Source organism: Anser anser (assembly GCF_964211835.1).
Source record: "Anser anser genome assembly, chromosome: 1".
Taxonomy (NCBI): Eukaryota; Metazoa; Chordata; class Aves; order Anseriformes; family Anatidae; genus Anser; species Anser anser.
The window spans coordinates 64,681,036-64,708,675 of record NC_139720.1 but is presented as its reverse complement, the minus strand read 5'-3'; the positions used below and the strand labels follow the sequence as shown (position 1 = coordinate 64,708,675).

General features: G+C 43.9%; 1 protein-coding gene and 1 long non-coding RNA gene across 2 annotated transcripts in view; one reads left to right on the top strand and one right to left on the bottom strand.

Moving 5' to 3' along the window:
* TMTC1 (transmembrane O-mannosyltransferase targeting cadherins 1) overlaps positions 1 to 27,640 on the bottom strand; it is a 153,817-nt gene that overhangs the window by 95,922 nt on the left and 30,255 nt on the right. Inside the window, exons 6-7 of the mRNA XM_083831087.1 lie at positions 1,654 to 1,735; positions 226 to 329 (exon numbers count right to left, since the gene is read on the bottom strand). Coding sequence (XP_083687213.1) covers positions 226 to 329; positions 1,654 to 1,735 — 186 coding nt within the window. The remainder of the gene's footprint in view (positions 1 to 225; positions 330 to 1,653; positions 1,736 to 27,640) is intronic.
* On the top strand, positions 216 to 25,991 carry LOC310897472. The gene is made up of 2 exons (XR_014582339.1): positions 216 to 349; positions 4,589 to 25,991. It is a non-coding gene; the product is annotated as an uncharacterized lncRNA (long non-coding RNA).

The window sequence follows — 27,640 nt, the reverse complement described above, 5'->3', positions numbered from 1 at the left end:
CAGTAAGAAAGGATGTAACATAACTCTACAGGAACTGGAGCACGCTTTGGGGTTCAAATAACACTGATTGTTTTCTATTCTAAACAGAGCAATAAGGAGAAGTAATTAAGTTGAGACAACAAAACAAGCCTTCTCATTTACCATCTGTAAAACATTTTAGTGCAAGGAAAAAATAATGCCATGACAACAGTTTTGAAAACTTTAGTTTGATTAGTGGTGTTGTACCTTGTCAGCAGATAGGGTGAGAATGAAGCTGGATTGTCCTGTTCTGAAAACATTGGCATGGATCCTCCCATTATCCAGAGGCGGAAATACAAAACGAGAATCACCTTCAAAGAAGAACATCCAGGTTAGTAATGTGCTGCTAAGAGGAACTAAAGCCTCTGCCAAGTATTTTTTTGATAGCTCTCTTGGCTCTGTGCTGTGCTCAGAAGAGGGTCAGCTCAGCTGTTCAGGCAAAAATCAATTTTGACAGCACATGCAGGTGGCAAAATTCAACTCCGAGGCCTTTGTGTTTACCTTTCCAAGCATCTGAAGCCCATAGGTAGGGGAAGAGTCCATTTCAAGGGCTTACACAGGCAGGGTGCAAGTCTTCTCTGCTCAGGGCAGACAAGCCTACCCTGGCTTCCCAGGCCCAAGCAATCCCTAGCCCCACTGCCCCCATTTCCATCCCACCAGCCACCACCTCCATGCACACCACAGGTTTGCTGTGGTGCAGAGCCCTGGGGAACAAGAACTTGCCTAGTAAGGCAAGAGCACTAATCTTCCGGACATCAGCTAGAGGACTATGAATATACAAGTGTGACAAATGTGTCAGCTCTCAGCACAGACAGCACGCTGTGTTGTCCTCCCTGCTTCGCATGTAGCATTACTCAGAGGAACCTGCTCAGCGCAGCTGCCCACAAGGAAAGCAGGATTTCGAAGGACAAATCCATCACCCTGTTGTGGCTCAGACTGTGGAGTTTAGCCACTGACCTCTAACTAAATACAGAGGGAAATACAGGGCTCACGTCTTAAAAGCTATTATTATTCACTCATGCTGGCACAGGTCTAAGGACAAGCTCCATCGATGTTTCTCATGCTGTGTAATCCTAATATCTGGAAGGACTTCTGTGGGCTGGCAGCTCACCACCTTTCTGGGAACCACTTGTCACTGCAGGATAAGCAAGGGGATTTGTTACCTTGAGGAGCACGGGGATGGGGAGTTGCACACCCAGCAGACCCAGCGTTGTGGTGGTGGTTTTCTCCCCAACAACATGTCAAGTGCTGCTTGCACACCAAGCACCAGGAATTTGCAGGCAGAGCTGTTCTTGCGACTCTGCACAAGCCCTACTGTGAAACTAACAGCATGCCATAGAGAAGTCAGGATTTGCCAGTCAGGCCAGTGCCATAGGTTCCCCCTGTATTTAGGGCAGGAAATGCCTGCAGATGATTACACCGTTGTAATGGCAACCACTACAAATTAAAAGAAAGTTTGACCCAAAACCATACAGCCTTGTTTCTGCCCAGCTGAAATTTTCTAGACTATTTTCCAAGACTAACTTTGCATTAACATCCATCATCTCAGCTTTCCAACTCTTTTGGGGTCCTACCTCGTAACGCTCATTCTCGTTATACACACAGAAATACATAGCCAAGCCCATTCATACTTACATAGCTTATTACCAGGGCAGCTCTCTTCAAAAACGGCCTTGCAGTATACAAGAAATTCTGGTTGTTATTTGCAGTCAGGTAGCTGAAACATAAGGAAATGCGGTTTTGAAATATTTTCAAACGATAGCTCATTTTTCAAACTAGAAAAAAGCTGGGCAATAGTTTAACCACCCTCAACTACCTTGCTATAATAATCACACCCCTTCTACACTTCAAAGCCTTTTCCAGGTGAAAATTTCACCTGTAAAATAGAGATCACTTGACATAATAATAATAAGACATTGCAGTTTCCCCCACAAAACCTAATTTTTATTTTTTTATTTTTTAATTATCAGTTAACTCCTTAATCCTCAGGAAAACCCATTTGTCTCACTAAGCTTGCTGTGCTCAGTCTCCCAGAAGAATACACTGAGGCACATTTTCAAAAGGTCAACCAAACACATTCAATTTCAGTCCATGATTAAAATGCAAAAATGCCTTGTTCCCAGCTCACTACTCAGTCCCTAGAGATGGGAAGAACTGTCTAGTACAACTGAACTTACTTTAAGTATTTTTTTAAAAAGTGTATTCTGCACACTTGTTCCATTACAGGTCTACTGACAAGGTGTTATAATAATTAACTGCACAGAGACAAACACACAGGTGGCTTATTGTTATGGGAGTGCTCATGAAAACCTTCCTTCTTCTCAACGAATAAAATTAAACTGTACCTGGAGCCAAAGCTACACATTTATTTTAACACAGGGTCGAAGCACTTGCCCAATTCCAAGGAGCGTTCTTAATATAACAAATGGTGGCATCCCTATGACATTAATTCAATGTTTATTCCATTTCTATGGGACTTGATAGAGTTTTTGTCACTGTAATAAAGTGCTGAGAAACAAAAAGAAATACAGAAGAGATGATAAGAATATTTTAAGCAGAGAGGAACTAGAAAACCATTGGAAACTTGACAGATAATTTTAAGAAGTTACAAATAAGAAGTAAACAAAATAAATTCAGAGCCCAAACATTTGCAGGGTCTTCTGTGTAACAAATACTCAGTACCGGGATACTCTATTTAAATGATTTACAAAAAAATGTAGAATGAATCACAACACCTGCACACACGTTAGTTTTCCAAGTATGACAGCATCATACATTTCTCCCATGAACATCTAGCGTATAAATATATTTCCTTCCCAAATTCCTCAGCACAGTTTATCATCTGATTGCTTCCACCCTTCAAGTCTCAGAAAAAACAAGACTGTAACGCTTCCTAATGCCGCCCAGGGTATTTAATATCTGGCTTTTTGTTCAAATTTTCTATACTAGGAAGTTTGCAGTCCTGGTCACCATGGAAAGATGGATAAAAAACTGCACTGCAAACAAAGGCAACAGGGGCAAAGCCAGCAAGGAACAGAGTGAGCATTTAACATCAAGAAAGCAGGACATTTGGGTGCCCTCTACAAAACAGCCCTTCTTCAGAAAACTTTCCACATCATGCATAACGCTCAGTAACCAGACCATACATCGTAAGCAAAGCCAAATGACTTTGCCTCTTCGGGTCTACTTATTTCCAAATGTTGACATTTAAGCGCAGACTCTGACTTAAATGTCAGATGAGTCTTCAAGGGCTGAACTCTGCAAAGTGCAAAGTTTTTTGAGCTCCCACTGACTTCAGTCAGGCTGAAGCAAGTACAAGTGAGATGAAACTAAGTCTTCAGCTTTCCCTCTCCATGAAAGGTCAGGTTGGCCTTCAAGTGTTCACTGTGGCCCTGCTCCAAAACCCACCGCATCCAAAGGGAAAGGCTCTCGGTGACTTTAATAGCCTTTGGATCAAACCCTGGTCTTCTGTTCCCATTGGAACCCTTTATGAAAATCAATTCCCTTATGATTTCCGGCAAGAACAGAAGTGTTAGGTTGCATTTTGTTTATATTTTTGTTGGGTGGAGGGAGGAGAGCCCTCTATTAATCACACTGCCTGACTCTTTTCATTACAAAGAACCTGTTTTCACTTGCTTGAAGTTTTAACTAGCTGTAGCACTTTGGGCAGAAATTTTCCATTACAAATATTTTGTTTAGGTGGAATTATTCTGGAAAAAAAAAAAAAAAAGAGCAGCCAGAACAGTTCAGCTCCCCCTCCAAGACTTCAATTAGAGACAGAGGCGTTAAGAAGTTTGCCAACTTTGTCCCCAAGAAACCATATCACCTCGCACCAGTGACCTGAAACTGGTGAGGCTGCCACCAGCTCCGGGCCACGTGTTCACCACCTCCAGACCAGGCACCCACATCCAGGAGTGCCACAGGCCCAGGGGAAGCACCCATGGGGAGGTGGGGGCATGCAGACTTTGCACATGCTGGGCGAGGATCTCACACCTAAGAGATCATTCCCAGTTGGCTGTTTTATCCTTGGCAGCACAGTGCAGGAATGCTCACTCCTGACATCTTGGTTTTGATTTTTTTTGTCTGCCTCTATCTCGCACCTTCCTTGCAGCAAGCATAACACTACACAGAAGCTACCAAACACAGTTTCAAGGCATGAGTTTACCCACAAGTCAAAGTTAATCTGAAGTGCTCTGCAGAATTATAGGTAGATCCTTGGGTAGCTCAGGCTACTGCAGAGCAGGACTTTTGAAAGCATTTCAGAGAATCCTCACTGGCCTCTCACAGTTTGTGTTTGCGGAGCAGTAACATCTTCAGGAGGAAAAAAAAAGAAAAAACCTTTAGGTAGACACTGACTGCAAATCACCGCTCTGTGCTGAAGAGCAGATGAGCTGCAAGCAAGCAGGCACCAGAATGAAAACAAAGGGTAGGAGGGAACAGGTGAAGGAGAGTTCAGAGAGCCCTGAACTTTCTGATCCACTCTCCAAATGCTTTTGCTACTTTGCAGCTTTGGTTAAGAAATGTTTCTTTCCATGGTAGTTAACTGAGAAGCCGATTATTCCATTTTCAGAAAGCTGCTATCCTGAGGTCTACCTGGAAGCCATGAAAGGTGGCATTGCTCAGTGCTCAATGTCCGAGCCGTCTGCCCATTAACTCAACCTGCATGAGTGGCACAAACGTACAGGTTCCCTCAATGCATCCAAGCTGTACAAGAACCGTGTGGTTTTCAGAGCACCTTCCGGAGCCTACTACTTGGTTCAGGAAAGGTAAGTAGGAAAACATCTGAAGTCTGGTGTGGGCAAAGAACAATACTCAGTTTGTGTATTAAAGTCAAATGAACTGCAAATGGCACCTGGATGTGGACATTTGCTAAATGTCAGTGAGACAGAGCACGCGCAACATACACATGGTACATTTAGATGCATTGCAAGCTGCAAATTATGCAGAACTTCCCCCAGACAGCCTTAGGATCAGCTCAAGCTCTTGATTTTGCCTTTCACTGGGACAATCAAAGAAATTGCTGTTACAAAAGGTCAACTGTTTCATACCTGTTTAAAACAGCTGCATTGCATAAAGCCATTTACAGGTCAGATTTCTGTGCATTTGCACACCACCCAAGGCTGCCAAATACCCCACTGCTAATGGGAACCGCTCCCTATCACCTGCTCCACCCCAACCATTGTAATGTGGCTCACGGTGCCAAAACACACACACATGTATTCCCATGTGAGAGAGGGCAGGGGACGTATGGAGGAAAACTGCACTGACGGTAGCTCCATGCAGCAAAACACTACCTCCAGAGCATAAAACAAGGTGAACATTTCAAGATGTGGGTCTCGCAGATTTTCATGATGAAAAATTCAAGTTAGGGCAAGAAATCCAGATCACCAGGTTCGCTGACTGGGTGTGAAAAGCGCACGTTTGGACAGAGGTTCCACCTCTGCTTCGCGCCAGCTTCCCCACAAAGCAAACCAGCATGTAATTGGCTACTTGCTATCTTTTAAAAGCCTTTCAGGAATACTCCCTGAAGCAACCAGAATCACAACAAACAATAAATCCAGGGAACGCTTAATAAAGCGGGGACCTCTCTCACACAGTTCGAACGCAGGCCAAGACAGATCTTTGGCAGCTCCGGCTTCCTGAAAAGCACGGCTCATCCTGAAATCAATTACATCATCAGGGCGCTCGCGGATTTCATAATTGAAGGCAGCAGGGTAGGTGGCCTAGTAAAACTCAATACCGCGCAGTTTACAGCAGTGTAAACTTTGCTGGTACCAGATGGACTTCGTGTTAATCAAAACAAACTTTGCGAAGAAGCAGACAGCTTTTTAATTTGTCTTCGCTGTTGAAGGCACCTAGAGTTTACAGACAAGAGTGGGACAGCTTCTCAGCTGCAGTTAATTGCCGTGACACTGTGAGCTATCACAAACCGCTATCAGCAACACATTTATCCCACGCTGGAGCTGACTCAGTTTCGGTGTAAAATGTGAACTCACTCGTGTGTTCCCTTTGAAAGCTTTCTCAAGGGAGAGAAACAAGCGAGATTAAGATGTATGGTGGATGCTACCCATCGAGGACATCTAAAAGACCAATCTACACATGGCTGAACAAGCTTTGGCATTTTGAGATCTTGTTTTGGCCAGGTCCCTCTGCTGTGAGAGGATCGTCACTCCCATTTATATTCTTCTCGGGAGGCAGATCCCACTCCCAGCAACCACCAGTGTTTTGAACTAACCCTTTGGAAACCCCTAATATTAGGGAAGACATTAGAGGAGGAGTATAAAAGCAAGGTTTTATACCTTGTTTACCTATTCTTAATTCCTTACAAAAGACCTCTAATCAAGGCATTTTTTAACTTAGAAGGGGGCTATTTTAAGTTAAGGTCAGTTTTAGATCATTGGTAGATGGACATCTAATTAGTCAGTCAGACTTCCCTTCTGAGAAGGCAGAATTTTTACAGGAGCCACATTTTATCTATAGAGACCGTCCTTACATTTTCTACATACAGATGACTTCCTTACAATCTGTCTAGCCAACTACATCTTAAATTGGAAAAGGAACTTCTCAGCTTAATTTGGCCTATATTCCTCCTTAAGGAGGACCATAAAGGGTATGTGATAGCCCAGGGAGAAAACAGGAGTGAAAATCTGTTGTGGAATTAAAAATACAAATGAAAAAGAATATATATATATATATATATATATATTCTAAACGTCTGTATTTTTCAATTACTTAAAATACCTGTCAACACAGGGAAATAAAGTATCAGTCATAGCTACAACTTTTTCAAGTGAGAAGAAAGAAAAGTCCTCCTGCTTCCCAATTTACGAGTAGTCTTGACAACCCCTGCAGCATACATGCAGTATCCTTGCTGCTTCTCTCCCTGGAGAGCCTTAAACCCCAGCCACCGCTACCCACGCAGACCCAGATGCATAAACACACACAAACAGAAGCAGTTTTACTGACTCTTTAAAAGCCATGGAGAGATTTTATGAAAGTCACAAGCGTTTTAACTCATTTGCACTGATACTGGCACACACACTTCATGTGCTTTTTCAGTCATGACTACAAATTTAGCGTTCTTGCACTTTACTGGATTTCCAGGCAAAACAGAGCAGGGTGTAACTGTGTTGGCATATATTGCCAGGATGACCCAACTTGTGGCCTTCCTCTACGCTGTTAGGCATCATGTACCTTGTTCTGCATTGGGTAAAAGTAGAGGGAGAAAACTGGGAGGAAGAGAGAAAGGCACAGGAAGGGTACAGGAAAAAAAAAAAAGGAAAGAAAGAAAATAGCAAAACACCCTTAACTGATCGAAGATGTGACCAAGAAGATGAAAGAGAGCTTCCCTTCATACCAGACATTCCACCGACGCGACGAGGAGACAAGGTGGAGCGGGGCTAACAGGAAAAATAAAACCTCATCAAAGCACAGCCACCTTCCACCACATCTCAGGAAACCAAAGCACCGTGCCTGCAATTTGAAAACTCTCATTGATTTCAGCCATTTTATTTCCTCTGCATCACACACACCTGAGGCCTTGAAATCCACCATTAGGCTCATTATTTCCCATCCCAGGTCTGCTAAGGACCGGTATAGTGTATTTCATGTAACCGCATGACAAGGGACACTGATAGCAGTGTCTAGGCTTCAGCTGCTCCAAGCATTCAGCTACAACACCCTATTTTCTGTTGCTTGTTCTTTTGATAAGCTTTATTCATTCAGGCTGAAAGTTTTCCATTCCAGGAGTTTGTGTCAAGCTCAATTTATTTTCTTCCTTGAAGGTCTCAGGTAAAACAGTTAGACCATTTCTGAAAAAGTGATCAGAGAGAAAATCATTGCTTTGTCCCTATCAGTGAGTCATGCAACCATTTTGTTTAAAAAGCTTCCATGGTTGCATACTTTGGAGCAAGGACTTGAAATTTAGCAGAGGAACTGCAGAGATGTGCCTGCTGTTGCTTCCACCAAGAACTCACTCCACTTCTGGGCACATGACAAGCCACTGGGGGGAAAAAAATCTCTATCTGCACTCCTGACTTGAGAGTTGTAACAATTCCCCAGGGTCTCTAGCCCTACCTAACACCATCTAGCAGGAGCAGCATCAGACTCTCCTTTCAATTGCTCCTGCAAAGCAATTGAGATACGAGCCTCTCTCCAGCAGTGCTTGTACCCAGCCTAGAAGAGACCATCTGCTTGGACAGCAGAGGACTGAAGTTTGTGGCTAAGAGGCTACCTGAGTATTACAAGGAAGAGAGAGGATAAAAGAGAAAGAAGGGAAGGTAGGCATGAGGAGGAATGGTACAGGAGGAAGGAGGAGACAGGACTGGAGAGAAAAAGAAGAAAAGGACAGAGATAGAGTAGGACACTCAGACCTCTGCTGCTACCAAAGATCCAGCAGCAGTATCCAAGAAACCTGCTGCCACTGGAGCTCGCTTTGTCACATCCCCAGCAAGCACTTAGGAGCTGAGCTGTGGCACAGGAGGCTGCTTCAGAAAGCAGCTGTGCTTTCAACTAACCACTCCAGCATGAGCAGATGGACCTGAAAACACAGAGGATAGCCAGGACTCCTACAGACTGATTACTGCCTCTGTGTCTCTGCACAGAAAAGAGCTGGCAGCTCTTGAATACAGGCTCCCCCAAAATGCAGCACAGCACCCAAGGGCCCAGCTCACTCCAACAGAGCCGGGCTTGGTAAAGGGGCTGCTTGCAGACCCACTGCATGTTGACAGGAGTGTAAGGGCTGTGAGGTATGTAAGACAGGCTCCCTAGTCACAAAAAAAAAAAAAACTAATGAGAAAAGGGAGGTGGTTATCTTCCAGTCATGCATGAGTCTCCATTACTGCGAGTGGAAATTATTGAGGTGTCCCTGGGAAGCAAGTGTCTTAGTAAACATTTACAAACAAACCGTAAAAGATGAGGAGGCCTGCTGCATTGCTTTGATGGTCTCCATAAAACATTTCATGTCAGTAAACACAAACTTTGGTCGAAGTGTGGTGCTGAGTTACAGAAGGAACCATGGTGGCTTAAGATTATGTTTGTGCAGTTAGGGAACTAAGGCTCTAGCTTCTTGCTGCTGTGTTTGCCTGGAAACCCAGTAAGCAAACTGAAAAAAAAAATAAAAAATAAAAATTAGAGGGAGCAAAAGACTTCAGTAGGACAGAAGAGGAGGAATAAATCCCTTCTATCAGTAAAATACAGCAGAGAAAGGGCACAGAAATCAATGTCTACGAGACTGTCAGTCTATTCCTGGTGAGCCTCTGGACTCAGCACCGGAAAGGAAAGATGCACACCTCAGAGCAGGAAATTGTATATACCACTGCTAACTACAGCAAACCATCGTGGCTTCAAATAAAGTGCCAGACAAGATCAAGTGAGGAAGGAAAAAAAGAGAAGAAAAGAAAATAGAACAGGATAAGAAAGAAGCCAACACATTTACACAGACTACTTACTCCCCTTGGACAGACACATGGCACCACACAAGCAAGCAGCCCCAAAACACATGGTGAGGGCTCAGTGAGCAGGAACATACTGCAGCTGTAAGCCTGCCCCGCGAAGGCATGCACCCAGCCCATGGCAGGGATGGATGCATTCAGCTGGAGCTGCAAAAGCTCCCCCTGAGCAAATACATAGCTCCTCCTCAGGAAAAGCAGCCCTAAACAAAGGGACAGGCACTGATAATAAGCGCAGCGGTAGGCGAGGTTCAGCTGGTCCCAAGCCTCAGAAGTCCTGAAACAGCTCTTTAAGGAACTTAAATAACTTGGTGGTACAGCTGAAGAGTTTCGTTTGAGGAAGGAGGGAAAGAAAACAAACTTTTACGGCTGAGCCTTCTCTCAATCAGGGTGAACACTTTATTTTTATTAAATGTTTTCTGAATTATATTTTTAAAACCATCACTTGGAGTCAACACAAAAAAAGTGTTTTGTGATGCTTTGAGAGACAAATAATGTTGTTGTGAGCATTTCTGGCAAATCAAGCAAGTCTGGTAAGTGAAAGCTCTTGTTCTGGAACGAGATTTAGGCCCAATTTGCGAGGAAATAAAGGGAGAAAATAACCTGAACCTCCCTGTAAATTTAGCCTGAAAAGTATTGTTTTATTACAGAATCAATTTGTTTTGAGATTTCTTTAATACTTCCATAATTTACTTGTAATCCAAAACTACTTGTCAAATTCAATTTAAATGCTCATTTTTCATTTAATTAGAGAAGGGGGAAAAACACACATGTCTACAGCTTGAGTCCTTAGCACAGAGATAAGAAGACGGAAAGAAGAGCTGTTATCACACGCTGTGGTGGTGTACAGGGACTGCGCATCTTCAGGACAGTAAAACAGAAAGGTTTTGGGGGGAGTTTGTCAGCCTTAATGTCCAAAAACTAATTAATGAAAATTTAGAAACAAACAGCAAGTGACAGTGGGAGAATAATTGAAAAAAAATGATGGGCAAAAAAACAGGGGGGGCAGTCATATGGTTGCCAGCCTTCCCTCCTCTTCCTCCCCTTTCTGATTTTGCCGTCGGGCAGCAAGCTCTCGGGGGAGACAGAGAGCAAGGGGTACACAAGAGCTAGTGCACGAGGCATCACTGCAGCAGCACGAGTTTGCTTATACAAGGTATTAGATGAAGGTCACAAAGCTCCCTGGATTCCCCTGAAGATCCTCTGCCAATTAATAGCGGTTATAACCTAATGGTTTACATTGAGAATTTTTTCCAGATCCCCTTATGGAAAGGAAAGGGATGGTCCTTGCTGGACCCAGACCTTCTGTCAAAAGCCACCAGCAGCAGAGGCACAAAATTCAGCTGCATTGTATGCAAACTGAAGCTTGGACCACTTTCCACAAACTTTTCCTTCCAAATGAAACCCATGTACCAGCTACTTAAAAAACAGTTCACTGGATGTCAGTGCTGCATACTTCAGGAAGAAGGTATTTCCTTTCCGGAAAACTCCTAATCTTACATTTTGATCTAGCATGTCCCTTTGCCTCTGTCAGATTAAATAACGCAATCTGTAAATATGTCATAGCAATCTCTAAATACAAAATAAATGGCAAAAAAAGTCCTTCCTCACTCTTCTCTTGTTAGGAAACCGTCTGTTATTTTTAACAGCCTCAAAAATAGCTTGTTCTTTTTAAATATGAATGACACAAGTCTGTTAGCAATAGAGCGGAGAAGAAAAATAACATTCTTCAGAGATGGTATCCTTTCAGTGAAACTTTTTGATGTTTGCAATCAAATGCAACTCAATGCCAAAGTTATACAGCAACACAGAAAGAATCCGAAAGAAAACAATTCAAAAATTGGCAGCAAATGACTGCTTTTGTCAGAAGCTCTGTAAGTAAATTGCGCCTGTGCTATTACTGTTGGCATGAAATACCAAACAATATACTTCCAACAACTTTCATCTCTGTCACTTTTCCACTCAATCATCTACACAAAAATCTGTACGTTCTTCAAATTAAAAATGGACCAGCTCTTTCATCACAGACACTCAGGGCTCTGTCATGCTAGGGTTCATTTGTAAAAAATAAAAATTAAAATCTGCAATAGGCTGTAAAGATTAGTGGCTTGCTTTAAATGGATTTCCTTTGCAAAGCTATTATTTCTATCTGATCTAAACAGATAATAAATGGTAAAAGCCAAAAGCACATCAATAAAAGAATAATTCTGAAACTTGGCAGAATTAGAAAAAATAATTATATTTTATCCTATTTTGACCACAATTCAGTCTCATGTATTGCCAGAAAAATAAGACCACAAATAACCCAGCCTTCTTTAAGTCCCTAAAATATTCTCTTTGAACTGCATTGGCAATTTCCAAAAAGTAAGTAACAGCAAGAAAACGACATCATTTTGTAGTCTTCTACCGCCACAGAAGTGGGTTTAAATACGGATATTTAAAAACTTGGCAAACATGAGAGATCCTGCATAGCTTGCTCACAAGAAAGTTTACGGGATGTTGCGCCCACTTAGCCAGAAATATGAGCAACTTCTGCCTTGGGGAGTTTGCAACAGCCTGTAACGCATCCCCCAGCCACATCAAACTTTGAGGGGATGGGACCAGAGCTGACACTCAGTAATGCTCAGCTCAGATGTGTGTTTATACAGGCGACCAAATATCCCCACGTAATTGACAGCTTCTCCTCCCTGAAACCCAACACCAAAAGGCGTGTCACCCTTTCAGCTCAAGGCAAGCAGATGAAAATGCATTGTGAAGTTTGCTCAAAGCTTCCTCACCCTCCAAAGTCACCAGTGGTCTGGGTCACTCCAGTAGGCCACAGCCGAGATCACTTCATGTCCCTTACACAAGGACTGCCTGCTTTGGCTGCTATGTGGGGCATCTTCCAGCAACACACCCAACCCAAAAGCCAGACAAAAGGAGACAGCGATGCTGGCCTTTATGAGCCCTGAGGTTAGCGACCTTCTCAAGAGCCAGGACCTGGCCAGGGAGCACCTCAGCCAGGCAGAGGGGACTGAGCTGTGCCTGCTGGTGTGGAGAGGGAGTGGGCAGACAGGCCTCTCATAGGAGAAAGCAGGCTGGCACAGGCAAGAAGGAGCCACACGTCGTAGGAGAATTTTTAGCTCCCTCACTCAGAGGATACTCCTGGGGCTTTGTGCTTGCTCAGCCAGTCTCTAGACAGTGATGGGATCTGGTCAAAAATGGTGCAGGTGTCCAGGCAAGATGACACAGGTGATGGAGGAGGTGAAAGGAGAGAAGTGCTATGTGATGTACCACAAACACATCTTCTCATGTTAAGGGAGCAGACACCATACAGTAGGCACATGTAACAGCAGGTAACAGAGTGTGCTGTGGTGGGGCAGCGCTGTCCTGAGTTTGGACAAGGACACCAGTCATGTGGCTCTGCCGAGGAGAACGCACTGTCAGGAAAAGCCAAGGGGCAAGCCATGGTGTGGGTGCTGTATTCACGTTGGATTGCTACCCAGCCAGCCATGTGTCCTCCACAGGGACGGGGATGGAGGTTTTGAACAAGAGGCCAGCGGGAAGGCCATGGGGTGCTGAGGCAGCAGCGGTGGGGCCGCACCTCACAGCCCACGGTGGCTCTTGGCCTGCTGCTCCTCACACACACAGATACAGCCAAGAGCTCGTCCTCAAAGGCTGAGAAGAGTTGCCACAGAAAAGCAAAGCCATGGCCTCTGATCCTCAGCTTGGAGGCAGCCCCACTCCAACTAAGACAGGAGAGCTGGTTCTCCCAAATTTCACTTTTAAAGAACCCCTGGGACAAGCAATGCCGTAACTAAGCTGATACCAAGACTCTTGCATAGATTTGCTTGCAGGAAACAGGTATTTTCATTAAATTAACCAACTCTTTTTCTCTTCTTGTTCCCCTTTAATATTTGCACTGCATATGTTTGATCCTATTATTAAACACAATAAATAGGCCCTTGCTGAATAATTAAGAAAGAAGTATCAGCCAGCGTGGGTAATATTGCCAGCCAAGACTGAAGACAGAGCACTGCCATTATTTCTGTATTTGAGTTATTGATTAAATGTAACATCCATAAGCAGCAATCAGAATTGCTATTCCACGACCATTTCCAGAGAAACAAAGACTTGCTCCAAATGCCAATCACATATACTCTCGTGGTTAAAATGCAATTAAACAAGTAAAGCATCCGATATACCCACAAGCCAAACAAAAACACAGCACAGAAACCTGAACTGTAGAGCAAAAACAAAGGCAATATTTTAAAACCTAATTCGAGAATGAAAAGTATCAATACAGACTGTTGTTTATAAGCCACTGTAAAAACTTTCAAATTACTTGTATTATTAATACAGAGGAAAAAGGTTCTTTTTCCAAAATATGCATCAGTAGGAAAAATCTTGTGAAGCAGTAATTCTTTTACTTATTCCAGAATATTGTCTTTCCCCCACATTTTTTTATGCTTTCTGGTTTACTTTTGAAGGTTTTGTAACTGATAAAATGTATGGGAAGAAAAACATTCTTGAATTAACTACGCATAACTCTTGCCCTCAGACCCTGAATAAAGAAGGCTATTCTGAGAAAAATAAGAGTAAGAATAATACAAACAAACCTAGTTATTTAGCAGACTCAGCTCGATCACCAGAAACACATCCAGAGAGCAACATCCTCACTGAAGGCCACTGGGCTCTCAGAGAGGGAACAGGCAGAGGTAAAGCCAGGCCAGCGGGGACACCCATCCCCACTGCTCCTGCGAGACGCAAACGACGAGTCCAGCGCACTGCCACCTCCCACAGAGGAAAGAGGCCGAGCATCTTCACTGAGAGCATAAGCTTTCACCTCAAACTTAACTTGCCGATCCCACCTTGTTAAAAAAGAAACAATTCTCAAAACAGCGGTTTCCTCCTGCAGTGGCTGGCGTACAAGGCAAACACTACAAGCACTGGCCGTGCTTCAGGGCATCTCCCGTTTGGCGGTGAGTCTCTTAGCCAGTAATCTCAGGGCGGGGGGGTTTTGCAGCAGGATTTTCTGAGGAGCAGAGAGGCAGCAGAGTGGAGTTCACTTACATGGCTGCTGCCTGTCAAAAGCCTCCTCAGAAGAGCACAAACTCATCCAAGTGCGAGCACTTGAGCAAAGCTATTTTGTGTGCTTCAGTTTTGTTTCCTTGAACTGATAGCTCAGGGCTAGGAGGCAGAAGAGAAGAAAGCGCACTTTTCACAAGGGCCAGAAAGGAAAGAATTTTACAAGATGGATGGAGTGAACCAAGGCGAAGTGTTGATGAACATAGTGTGCTTCAGGCAACCTAATAAAACTCGTGTTATGAAATCGCTACAAATCATCTGCATGAGTTTAAAGTCATGACCAAACAATACATGCTGCATTACTCCACAGGTTGCTTGCCTCAGGTAAAAAGAAAAATTCTGACAGATTCACTGGTACCCATTACAGAGCAATTACCCACTGCTCCATTATTTTTTGTCGCTTTTAACCTCCGATGAGCTTGTTTTAATGCCTTGATCAGATCCAGGAATCTGTCCCTTTGCAAAGAGCCACCTGACAGCGTGCCACAGCGACTGTCCCCAGAATTAGGACAGAGACGTCGAAACGCACAGAAGGAAAATTGATCCAATCGATCTCTAGGAGAGTTGAGAAGCCCAAGTCCTTGGAGACCTTTATTTTTTCAATCTGCAATGAAAGGGCCTGGCAGTAAACTGGAAAAAGCCAGTTTTATAAGCTGGGAGGGAAATGATTATAGAACTGTAGCATTTAGGGGATCTTCCAGCTGGTTTAAATGATTTAGTTTCCTTATGCATTCACTGAAGAAAAAAAGCCTCCTGAAGGTCAGCCATGAGTGCTAACGGTATCGCATGAAGCAAACTTCCCAATTTATTCTCAAGCATTTAATTAAAAGACAGGGGCTAGAGGAGGAAGGAGGCATAGAGAGGGGAAACGGAGGTTATCGCATCCATATGTAAATACAGATTAAGGAAGCAGACCGTCTCCTGCAATATTTTACACAAATGAGCAATGTCTAGAGAGGAACCGGAGAGCAACACCACTTCCTCGCAGCTCCTCTGACCGCGGCAGACAGGTGCTCAGGTGAGAGGGGAATTCAGATACCTTCAGAACCTCCTCTGCCATGGCTCAGAAGAGGCTTTTACTGTTGGGTGAAATACCTCTTCTCAAAGGGAACAGGATCCAATTCGTTTGGTTTTCTCTTTTTATTGCACAGGCTTTGCTATTATGTGTGCTATACTGATAGTTTCTCAAGGAAGCAATAAAATTTCTAAATGCTTGGAGAAAAAAGGAGTGTTTGTTTCAGCTAAAATGTCTTGGCTATTTCACTCCAGATTCGCAAATAACTCTGCTGGCCCCGCGCTACACGTCTGAGAGCTCCACAAGAAAAAGAAGTGGAGTTGCAATGGGCAGCCTTCAGCAATCCGGGCCAGCGGGGATAAGGAGCAGCATCTTAATAGCCTCCTCTTTCTCTCCCACCCCTGGGAAAAGTGTGGCTGTTGCTGAATCTAACTCTTCTTCGACATTTCTTATTTAGAAAATGTCTGAAATAGAAACAAAGCATACTGTTCACTGAGAAATGCTTTTTCTTTCTTTTGTTTTGTGTTTTGTTTTTGCAGATGGTTAGGATTAACGAAAAAACAGTTTGGGTTAAACTAAGCTTTTCAGGATGCCTTTTTTTTTTTTTCCATTAGGACAAAATCTAATCATTTAATCTTCACCCTGCTGGAAATTAGCAGGGGCTCCTGCCTGGCCCCGCCTTCCTGCAAGGTCAGCAGGCTGCACCCTGCTTTGGTTCCTTTCTGGCACAGGCTGCACGCTGACGTTGGCAGCTCCTGTGCTGGCAGGAGCGCTGCAAACCCAGGGCTGCCCCGCTGCCTGCTTGTCTCCTTGGGAAGGAGCGAGCAGGCTGGCAGCAGCGGCCGTATCCAGCACCTGCAGTGGCACCGCTGGCTGCATCGAGGCTCTCCCTGCCCATTGCTCACTGCCTGGGCACAGGGCAAGGCCCTTCTGCAACTCCGTGCCTTTGACCAGTTGCAAGATACAGGTGTTTGTGGAAGTATTTCAGATGTGTACCCAGGATCCTGTGGTTGTCTCTGCGGTAACATCTCCAGAATAAAGGCTTTATTAGACAGGATCCCAACCCATCCACCCACCCCTCAACTGCACACAAGCTAACTTAAAAACTCAAACGTGCCAGATACCTCATTTGTTGCAATTTCTTCTTCTCTCTTGCTGACCTCTCTTACTGGCTCTGCAAGGCCACATCTGACATAAATAATATCAGCATCCACCAAGGCTACAGAAAGGGAAGCTGAAACCCTGCGGACTCCATCCCACTTTCATTTCTGTCAACGGCCACCTCTTGCTGATTTCACAGCAGGAATCACGATTCTTTCCACTTCTTTATTATTATTTTTTAAAACAACTTCTGGTACAGGGCCAGCACTTGGTGGAGAATGAGATAATCCCACCGGGTGCTGTTCATCCGTGTCCTGCCAGCATTCCTGGCGCTAACCGACCCACCGCACAGGATTTACAACGCCTGTGCAAGCATAGCACCGCCTTCCCTCCCTCCCCTGCCCTCTGCTCTTCCCCTGCAACTACCACGTGCACCATGGGGCCGAGGGATCAATCTGCTCTCCTGCAACAACGCGCGCCAAGCCACGTGCCAAAATCCTGGTGAAAGCAGCTGGAAGCCTCTGCAAGAAAAGTAACAGCAGTGGGGATATTTAGGGAGTCAGGGAGGCTAGCTTTTGCCAAGGGAAATGAGCTTCCCCAGCCACCCTGTCTGGTCAGGGATGAAAGGGAAAGGGAGATGCAGAAGGACCCTTCCCTCTGAGTCATCCTCTTGGGAACCTCTCTCTCTTCATGGGCTACAGATAGAGCTAACCTCCCTTGGACACAGCTCCCTCTAAGCCCACACTGTCCAGATACAGAGCAGGCTCTAATGCAAGGCCCTAACAAAAATAATTAGAGTTACTGATGGAGAAAAAACACCTTTTGGGTCTGGTATTTATCGTACAAAAGAGTGCGGGATGCCTTCACCCTCTTGGCAGCCCTGCCTTTAAAAGCTCCAAACTGACACCAGCTTTGATGGAAAAATAGGTTGCAGAGCCTCAAAAGGCGTGGGGCTAGCTTTCCATTTGCTGCTCCGCAGGTGAGTCAAAGAGCCGGATTCACAAATGGAAAAGCTTCTGTCATTTCGCAATAGCAGCACACAGACAGACTGCCTCTTGACAGGAAAAAAATAAAAGAAGACTACGAAAAATGTTGATATGGTAACACATGTTTAAAATCAGTAACAAGAAGGCCAGAGAAGAGCTTATCCAGAGCCCCAAGTGCCAGCCAGTCTTAGACTACTTTGGCAGAGGCAACTCTGGAAAAACAAGGTGGGGATAGCTGCTTTACTACTTGCAGATTGTCTGTGTTAGGGCAACCATACCTCAGTCATCTGCTTTAGCCGAAACCCCGAAACCAAACAGCTCCTGAGATGCTGAGGTCAGACAGGCTCTTTGGGGCTGCACGTCGGTTACAAGAGGGAGCACCCGGCTGCCCCACAGCTGTGGGTCTCCACCAGAAAATCCATCTCGAGATGATTGATCACTGCTGAACTGAGCATCAGCACCCAGAGATGCAAAGAGCCATTATCTGTGTCTCTCTGTATGTAAGCAAGCTGTCCAGTCCACAATCTACTGCGGCACTGTCTGTTGGCTCTCCTGAAACAAGTAGTCCATAGCTACACTTTGCATCAGAAGTTTCAAGGATTTCACCTCCACAGAGTGAATTAGACCAAACAATTCATTGTTAACACCCAGCATGGAGGAATTTAGAACATCACTGCCACTAGAAATGAAATGGGAGAACATAGGATGCAAATTTCTTCATGCCCTCAAAAAAGGAGTGGTTTTACTTGGTGCAATGCATCTTTGCTAGCAAGTAAACATTTTGGCAAGCTGTAGCATGCAGCTTTCCACCCCAAATGACTTCCCTGACTTCCCTGCTTTTTTCAGAAGTACCAGTTATTTAACCTTCCAGATGTCCCCAAGCTGCTTCACAGCCAGGTTTTGGAGCAAGCATGTGAAAAATTAAGAACTGTACCCAAAATGAGGCTAACTGTATTTTTTTAGAGGACCTGCAGATGTGACTACAAAAACAAAACATGGGCTTCCCTGCGCGCATTTTGTAAGCAGTCACTTCATTCAAGTCAATTATGGAGAAAAAAAGAAAACAACAAAACCATCCTAATGACAATATTAGCTTTAAAAATATCCCCTGCCCAACAGCTGTTTCTTCAGGACTTCTATATACAAGCTGTTACGCAGAATTTGCAAGACTGACTCACAGCTCTGCAATATCTGCATGCACCTGCCCCCACAGCAGCTCCGTGCTGCTGGGGCAAGGCAGGATCCCAGCCCCTCTGAAGCTCTGGGATGCTGCAAGGGCCCCCTGGCAACGCACTGCAAGCTCCTTTTCCAACATTTCAGTTCAACACTGAGGAATGGGTGGTTATTGCATCCATTTTGTCCCAGTGCTGATTTTACGACTCGGTGCTGCAGTACAGTCTGAAACGGAGACCTGCTTCAAAGCATTAATATCGGTGATTGAGAAAGGGCCGGTACCGACAGACAGCCCTGGCAGAGAGGATGCAGGACACCTCCTGCATCTTTACCCCTCTGCAGACTGACAGCAATCCAGAGGTTTTCTGGTTTCCGTTCCTTTGACTGGTTTAAAAAGGATGTGCTCCCTCTTTTTTAAGAGGACAGCTGAAAAATTTCAAAGTTTCCCTTTCGTTTCTATCCTGAGAACAGAGGAGGAAAGGATCAGGCTGCATATGGAAATACTGCTTCAGAGACAACGCAAAATGAACGTTCTTCCAAAGACTTCAAGAGGGATGACTCCCAACTCCAGGAGGAAAGACACCTCACTTGATAAAAAGCTATAATGAGACAAGAACTTCAGATTATAGGACTTGAAGAACAGCAATTTTTTTCACCACCACTATTTTTTTTATTTTTTTTAAACACTTCACTGTCTATTTTTAACCCTAAAAACCTGTTAAGATTTTTTTTGTTTGTTTCTAGACTCTAAGGCATACGGTTTTCTCCAGGAGACTGAACTACTGCCAAAATTATACTGCTAGCCAAGGATCTTAACATACTTTGCAACATTAATTAAAACTCACACAGCAAGATGACAGGAATAAGGACGGATCTTTTGTTTCTCAGCAAGGAAAACAGAAAAAAAAGGTACAAAAAGATTTTACAACACACCAACCACAAAGAAAACCAACTGGGAGGGCAGAGAGGTGGGCAAGGAAGAGTAAAGCCCACTATTTTATCTCTTGTGCTTTTACTTGGCTGTGCTTCTACTATGCAATACTAGGTTGGCTGAGATTGAAAACTGAGATTTAAGAGCCAGTTCTCTTCATTCTGGCCCTCCCCTGCTTTCTCACCACACCTACACAAGTGCTGCATCAAAATACACCATCCGTGCCACAGGAAACAAAGCAGTTGATAATTATCCTATCTTGTTATAAGGATGCCTCATCTGTACTTCTCTGAAGATTTATCACAGAGCCATTATTTCTCTCTGCAGCATGATTTCCCACTCAAGTGTGGGGAAAATGAAGGCAATAGCTATTTAAAAGCAATTTGCAACATGGTCTATATGTATTAATTTCTTACAATCTTCCAGGAATATATTCTTACACTGGGTACCTAATCCACAAATATATATCCATTTGTTTAATAAATTTATTAACAATATAATAGTAGAACTGAACTGACAATATAATTTTTACAGAACAGCACATATTTATTACTTTATAATATACAAGCACCATTCCATCAAAATGAAGTAAGGTTAGCAAAGCCATTAATATAACCTATCAGCATGGCAGGGCTTGAAAAATAATAAAGGGGACCAGAATTCACATCAGACATTATTTGCTGGTTTTGGAACGGTTATTTCCCTTAAAAGTAACAACAACTGAAACCAGCATCTCCGCAAGTGCAGACAGAAAGAACAACCTGAAAAGCTGCAAGTTCAGCAGCAAAATGACAACAATTTCAAGAAGGCAGTAGGTCAGGGCGCAGGATGCCCTTGATGGGATGTCACAATTCACCACACAATGCACGAGGGTTTAATCTGAAAGGCCAGCATACGTTCAGAGCAGAGATCCTTTTGGTTTGAACAACCTGGAGCTACAACAGCATGGGGAAAGGAGGGAGGTGGAAAGCTGAGGAAATGGAGGAGCTAAGCTACCCAGCTTCCTAGCCATTTAGGCTCTACTTCTTAACACAAACGGCTCCATAAAAAAATATTTTACTGAACCAGGCAAACAAAAAGCTAAAAAGGAAATCTGAACCCCCTCAACATACGTTTTCAGGTCTTTGGACCCCAGTACAGAGTTGATACCATGGCTGCTTCTCAGAGCAGAATTCAGTGGCATCCATGCCTGATGCCAAGGGCAGCTCCTCACCACAAAAATATTCAACCTTCACATCAGGTCTAGAGGCTGTACTCCACAGTGTATTTTTGTCACAGAAATAAACATCTTTAAAATCAAATTTGCTTCCCAAACAAAGGAATTCACCTCCCAGAGTCTGCCAGGGAGAGGGGAGGGGGGAAATTCAACATCTCTTCCTCTGCTTTCAGGAAATTAAAGTTACCCGAGTACAGGGAGGTGTTAAGAAGCCTCAGCTTCTTCTTGATGCCAATATTGAAAGGTGTCAGATGCCTTTACCTCACACGGCTGCCAGAGGATGGTGAGGGAGCATAGCACTGCACATCCAAGCTTATGCAGAAAGTTTATTCTGTCTCCTCTGAACCAGAAACACTTCAGACCATTAATTTCTGTAGCCCCAAGTTATTTCCTCTTTAGCTTTTTTTTTTTTTTTTTCCCCTTTAGCTAGCCAGGAGTTGGTACTATTACTGAGTGACGGGTGCAGAGCTGGAGAGCCGTGCTCTGCAGCCACTCCAAAGTCATCGCTCCATGGCTGACAGGCAGAACAACCCAGCCCATAGAGGACTTCCTTCACCTGGCAGTGACCTAAACGATAACCCACTGTCCAGCAGCTACAATATTGTCTCACGTGTCCACAGAGGATAGCTGTAGCCAAGAAAAACCCACAACTTCACCTAGCAGCTGAAGAAAGGTCAGTCAGCCCTGGGGCTGTGCCAGGTGTGGAGATGCCTGCTCACCTTCCAAGGGAAACAGAGGTTATAGAAGTGTCTGCACTTCCCCTAGAGACCCCAGCAGCCTTTTAAAACTGTCTAGCTAAAAAGGAGCAAGTCACTCCTCCTCAGTAAAGACACTCTTTCTGTGGAACTTCATGGATGGAAATCCACGGCAAAGGGAGCAGAACTCCCTCCAGCAAGTACACTGCCAGGAAAGGAAACATGCTCATCATTTTCTTAAACTCACATGAAATAACATGGAATACGAGAAAAAAAAATATCTTTGCTCACCAGCTGTATCGTTTTCACACAGTCATTCAGACTTTCACACAATGGGCAAGATGTACCCCATAAGCATGACAAAGGAAGCAAAAGTCTCCAAAGGGCCTGATAAAATGGCAACTAATGCTTCTAAGAGTCCAGAAGACCAGAAGAAACTGCAAGTTTCATGACTGACATGAAAGGAAAGTGTTGATAATTAAGTTTTAAGTCCAGTGTGATTTTCAGCCCTCACCTCACTCATGTCCAACACCAGCTGCACTGTTGCACTAGTGTCCAACCAGGCATAAGCAGGAGCCCCTACCCAAAATAATTACACTTCATTTTCCTTGTTCTCCAGTTGCCAAGATAACACAGGACATTCTCTACTGCTTCACTCTCCCATGAAGGGAACTTAAATTTGATGGGGATACTGGTGGTATGTTTTTTATCCCATGCATTTTCAGTTGCTGATAGTTTTTGTCCTGTGCTTTTTCAAAATGACTGTGAGTCAGAATGAAAAGCATAAGTTGCTGAGATTCTCACGGCACGTGACCAAAAGAAATAAATAAAAATAAAAACAAGCACTCCAAATATACCCTTCTCACTGGCAAAAGTGAAGGCAGCTTCTCTGGAGAGTCTCAGCCGTTGTCGCTATGCAAAGCTTGCCTAGACAACGCCATTAAAGAGGATTTTAATTTATAATTAATAATTTAATTATTTGGTAACAGCCCATGGCAATCCACTGCTCCCCCCCTCCCCAGGAACACTTAGGACATAAAAGAGTTGCCCCTAGATTCGCGCACTTCAACACCAGTTTCATACCTTGCTCGACAGTCTCCTTTGTTTTGTGTTGGTGTTCACATATATTAGAACGTACAGGCACACAAAGGGAAAAAGAAAAGACAAAAGGAGATGTGCATATGTTAAAAGATAACACCGACATAAGGGTAAGTTGGCATAAATCGGCCATCGAAGCATTTAGGCTGGGAAAAGGAAGCCTTCCAGGCAAACTTGTCAGACTGTGGAACAGCCTTCCACGGGGAGCCATGGAGATGGTCCAACCGGACGACAAGAGGCAGCGCTGAGCCAGTTCATGAAAGGGATTAGATCGCTGTCTGCACGTGCTAACAGAGGACTACATCTAATGAGCCAAGCAGTCCCTCACCATCTGAGGTGCCTTTGACAGAAGGAAGGACTCTACTTTATGAAGATACCATCTGCAGACCATCTTCTGCGTTGTGTTGGTTTGTTTAGTTTTTTTCTTCTCTTTTACTAAGGCAGAGGAAGCATACATCTCTTCTCGCTAAAGGCACAGCAACTCCCATTAGACAAGTTACTGAAGGAAATAAGCAGTAACAGATTGGAAAAGACTTTCAACATTAAATGGCCAGACATACTCCAAGGCTTCTTATTTAAGGAGGAAAGAAGCATCCCACAGACATCAGCTTGTATATATTGCTTGACCACAGGCAGGTCGATGGAGCCATTCAGAGCTGTACAGCCAGCCAGCCCATTCACTAGATTTGTAGTGGCCTGACTCTTGTCACAGAGATCCCAGAGATGTGGAAATCTCAGCTGTACCAAATACAAACAGAGCTACAGCAATCAACACCAGCTGTTCAGCTGCAATGACCCAGTAATCTTCATGATTACGTGTCCCAGTTACAAGGGGACTCTGCTAGAGGGATTAGCTGGCCGTGATCACCACACTAAGCTCTACTCAACAAAGCATTAAACACAAGGACTAAACATTCAGAACAATTTCCTGCTGAAGTACCTCAGTGTTTGGGAGCCGGAGAAAAGTCAAGGCCTAATTGGCGGAGAGCACTACCGCTTCAAGTGATTGTGCCAGGAATGAAACATCTCAAAAGCAGGCCCCAGGAGCACCATCTGGACTCACTCAAGAGCCCTGCAACTTTAACCAGATGAAAACTGAAGTCTTCTTCAAATGCAACTTGGGCGACGACCACACTGTACTGTAGTCCCAGGGCTCCTGCCCCTCCAGAAGCCTCCTCCGTGTCCTGGCAGAATTACCAGGGGACCAACACCACACCACAGCGTGCTCTAAAACACCACACCAAATCAACGCCAACCTCAAACTCGGGCCCATGGTAGAGGCATCTTTCACGATGATGTAAAACATCTTCCCTGACTTTGATAGGGAAATTTTTCAAACTCAATCTCGCAGGTGTTTTATTTCCTTTTTTTTTTTTTAAATAACATATAAGATCTACCACCTATTAAAATATAAATTTACAGACTACAGGCAAAAAATACTTTTATAAATTATCTTGGGATTCTTGCTGAACTTTATCATATTTGGAGACATCATTCTTTCTAGACAAGTGTGCACTTCATTACTTGGTAATGGAACAATAATTGCTCTTCAGTTATGCAAGCTGCACCTCTAATTTGTAAGGGATTTCTGAAGAGGTAATGACAGATGCTTAAATAAATGAAATGTGAGAGTATGAAACTTGTTATGGAAAAGATAATGGCACCCACAGAGTAGTCTGCCAGCTGGGCCACAGTCTCAGCTGGTATAAAGGAAGTATGCTGATGTTCTGCCTTGTGTATTCTTAAACACTGAGCCTGCAGCCAAATTCATCATATTACTCTGTGCTTTAATCTGACTAAATCTTACAAATGAAGCATCATCAACATAGGTCAACACCTGATGTCCCCACTTTCCTGAGAGCCTCCTGTGCGCTCTAGGTTAGGCTGCCAGCAGTTCAGCAGAAGACATTCTTCCCCCTCTGAAATTATACTTCCTGAGTATAAAACATACTGAGTGTGAAATAAAGATATCAATCTACATCTTTTCTTGCTTCTAAAACTACACTGAATAAAAACCCACCAGAAAATACATCGTGAGGGACAATGTTTTTTTAAAAAGGGTGATCTATCTAAATTTTCTCCAACCCCTTTTCTCCAACTTTACTAATGGGAACAAGGGTTCAAGACAGTATTTCAAAGATAGCATTTTCACTCACAGTCCTTCCAGACAAAATGTCAAATCTAGACTCTGAACACTTGCATTCGTTAAGGATTCCATGGCAATGCTCACAAGATCAAGAGCAGTGCACCATCCAAATGTCATCTGTGTGTGCAGATGCAGTATCAAGTGCACCTCCTCATATGACTAATTTTCCAATTAAGATTGAAATACTGTTGTGCTGGAAACACAACAAACACATGGGAAGATTTCATTCTTACCCCATAGGGATTCATCAAAGATACACTGATTTTTCTCTAATCTACTTGTTTTTCCTCAGCAAAGTACTTCCTTTTGAAATATGTAAATTTTGCGCTGCAAAAATTAACTCTATTTTACTGTTTTGAAACAGTTTATCATGACTATCACATGATTAAGAAACAAAAAACAAAAACATATGATTAAAAAGCTTGCTTTACCTACTCTGATCTCCATGCCATTGCAGACACATTACCAGCAGAACCCAAGCTATTTAACCTGAGACTTACTTGTATCTGAGCACATAAGCTGTACCAAAACAGCGGCTGCTGGGTATGCATATCCTTAGCAAGCCCAGCCTTTCAGTCCACCTTGAAGAACAATAAAGTAGCTATCACAGACTGCAAAACTTTCAGCTAGGAGAGCCCTATTTAATCTTGTGTGAAAAGATATAATGAGATGCAGTGCTTGGAAGCTGAAATTAGATAAATCAGACTAGAAATAGGAGCACATTTTTAACAGCGAGAAGAACATACCACTGCAACCATCCACCTAAGGACACCTCAAATACTCCATCACATCAAGTCTTTAACACTGACGTGCAACACAGCTCCAGGAGAAATTCAGGCTTGACACAGTAATTCCTAGATGAGGCTCTGTCTCCTGCATCATGCTCCAACTCAGATTAGATGATCACAAATGGGTCCCTCCTGACTTCAAAGACCGACAGTGACACTTCCAGCAACAGTAAAAATGTCTTCAAGGAGTTGTAGCTCTGCACAACCCCAAGAGACTGCGAACTGCGTGACGCTCTCATGCCAATAGCCAGTGTCACTCTAATCCCCTCCAAACTGTCTGAGGGCCATTGGCGGAGCCGTGCTGGACTGCTGGCATTTCGGAACTGAATTTATTCTCTCTCCCTTGGGCTGGCAGCAGCTGAAAGAACTGTAAAAACCCTCATGAACCTCAATGAGGCAGCTTCCCCCCAAAACATCAGCTGTCTCACAGTGTCAAGGACTTTGAAAAGAAGGACAAAAGAAAAAAAGTCTAATTCTCATTTCTTGGTGGGGAGTTGCTACTGTATGGTCTTAATACAAATGGCACAGCAGGAATGGCAAAATATTTCTCCCCAGATAACTACGCAATTTAAAAATAGTTAATCCTGGAAACACTCTCAAAAGATTAGCCGTGGCTCAACAAACTTTAAAGATGATCATTTTTAATTTAATTTAAAGTTGAACATCCTTGTGTAATAATGGCAGAGATGAAGGACTATTAGGGAATAATCTTGTTTATGGATCAGTGAACTCAGAAAATTGCCAAGGCACTGTGAAACATATTCCTTATTCACACCTCATAATTAACTCACTGCTCTGTGGAGACAGGATGCTGCAATATTAAAGTCATCATCGTTATTAGAAAGCTGCTCATTTGGCCTGGGATACCTCTGAGGGTTCTCACTTGGTGCTGGCATTTGCAGGCACCCAGGAAACTGCACCTTAAATGTGTCAGCACAGCAGACTCACAGAGCACGATGGAGAACAGAGAAAGCCTTTGGTCTACAACCAAAGCATGGCTTTTGCACAGAGGAAAAACATCTCCCTCCTCTTCTACCGCCATCTGAGAATGTGTCTCTTTTAAAAGCAATTGAAAGACAAAAACACAATTCTCTTAATTAATTCACACTGAAAGGTGCTTTTGGTGGAGTCCAGAGGCCAAATCAGATCAAAGTAAATACCACAACAAATTGTGACATGCAAGCCCTAGGACAGCAGCTATCATGGCCTGGGCTGTCTAGATCTTCTTACTTGAGGACAGCAAATGCTGAAGCTTTCAGCTTGCTGGAAAGAGGAGAGGGAGATGCAGTGGACTCTGGCTTTATCTTTTCAAGAAATCAAGAGAGAAATTGTCAGTTTACTGGCAAAGTAAGAAGGCTTGCTGAGGTGGATTTGCTTGAGGCTTAGGCAATCCTGGATTCAGCCTCTGCTTTATGTCAGATTTTCTTCATGAATTTGAGCAAATACTGGGAACTGCTGCCCTTGGGTTTTTGGAGGTGCCACTGCTCCCTAGCTGAGGGAGCACAGACACACCGAGAATGGAGGGGACACGCATGCTGGGGGTCCTTGGCAGCTGACATACCGGCTGTGGCCCCTTTGCACTACAACTACATTGCAGAGGAGAAGAGAAAACTGCTGATGTTGAGAAAAAGCAGTGAGAAACAGTCTCATGAGTCTGTGTCTGTGGAAGCCCATGAGCTTTACCCAAGCCAGGTTACTTTGAGTTATTACTTACTCCCAAGTAGCAGTTAAGAAAGGGAGGAAGCATCTTAAACTCATACCGATGTAACTGAGGCCCAGATGCTGCAGCTACAGAGTTGGGTGGTGTTCCCTCTGGCCCTGAAATCAGCCAGGCACATCTCAGCTGAGTTCAGCGCCTTGCTCCACCCTTTTCCCTCTAATGGGTAACAGGCTGGGCGATCAGCAGGATGCTTTTCAGCCACAGAATTCAAAACACGCTAATAAAAGATACTCACAT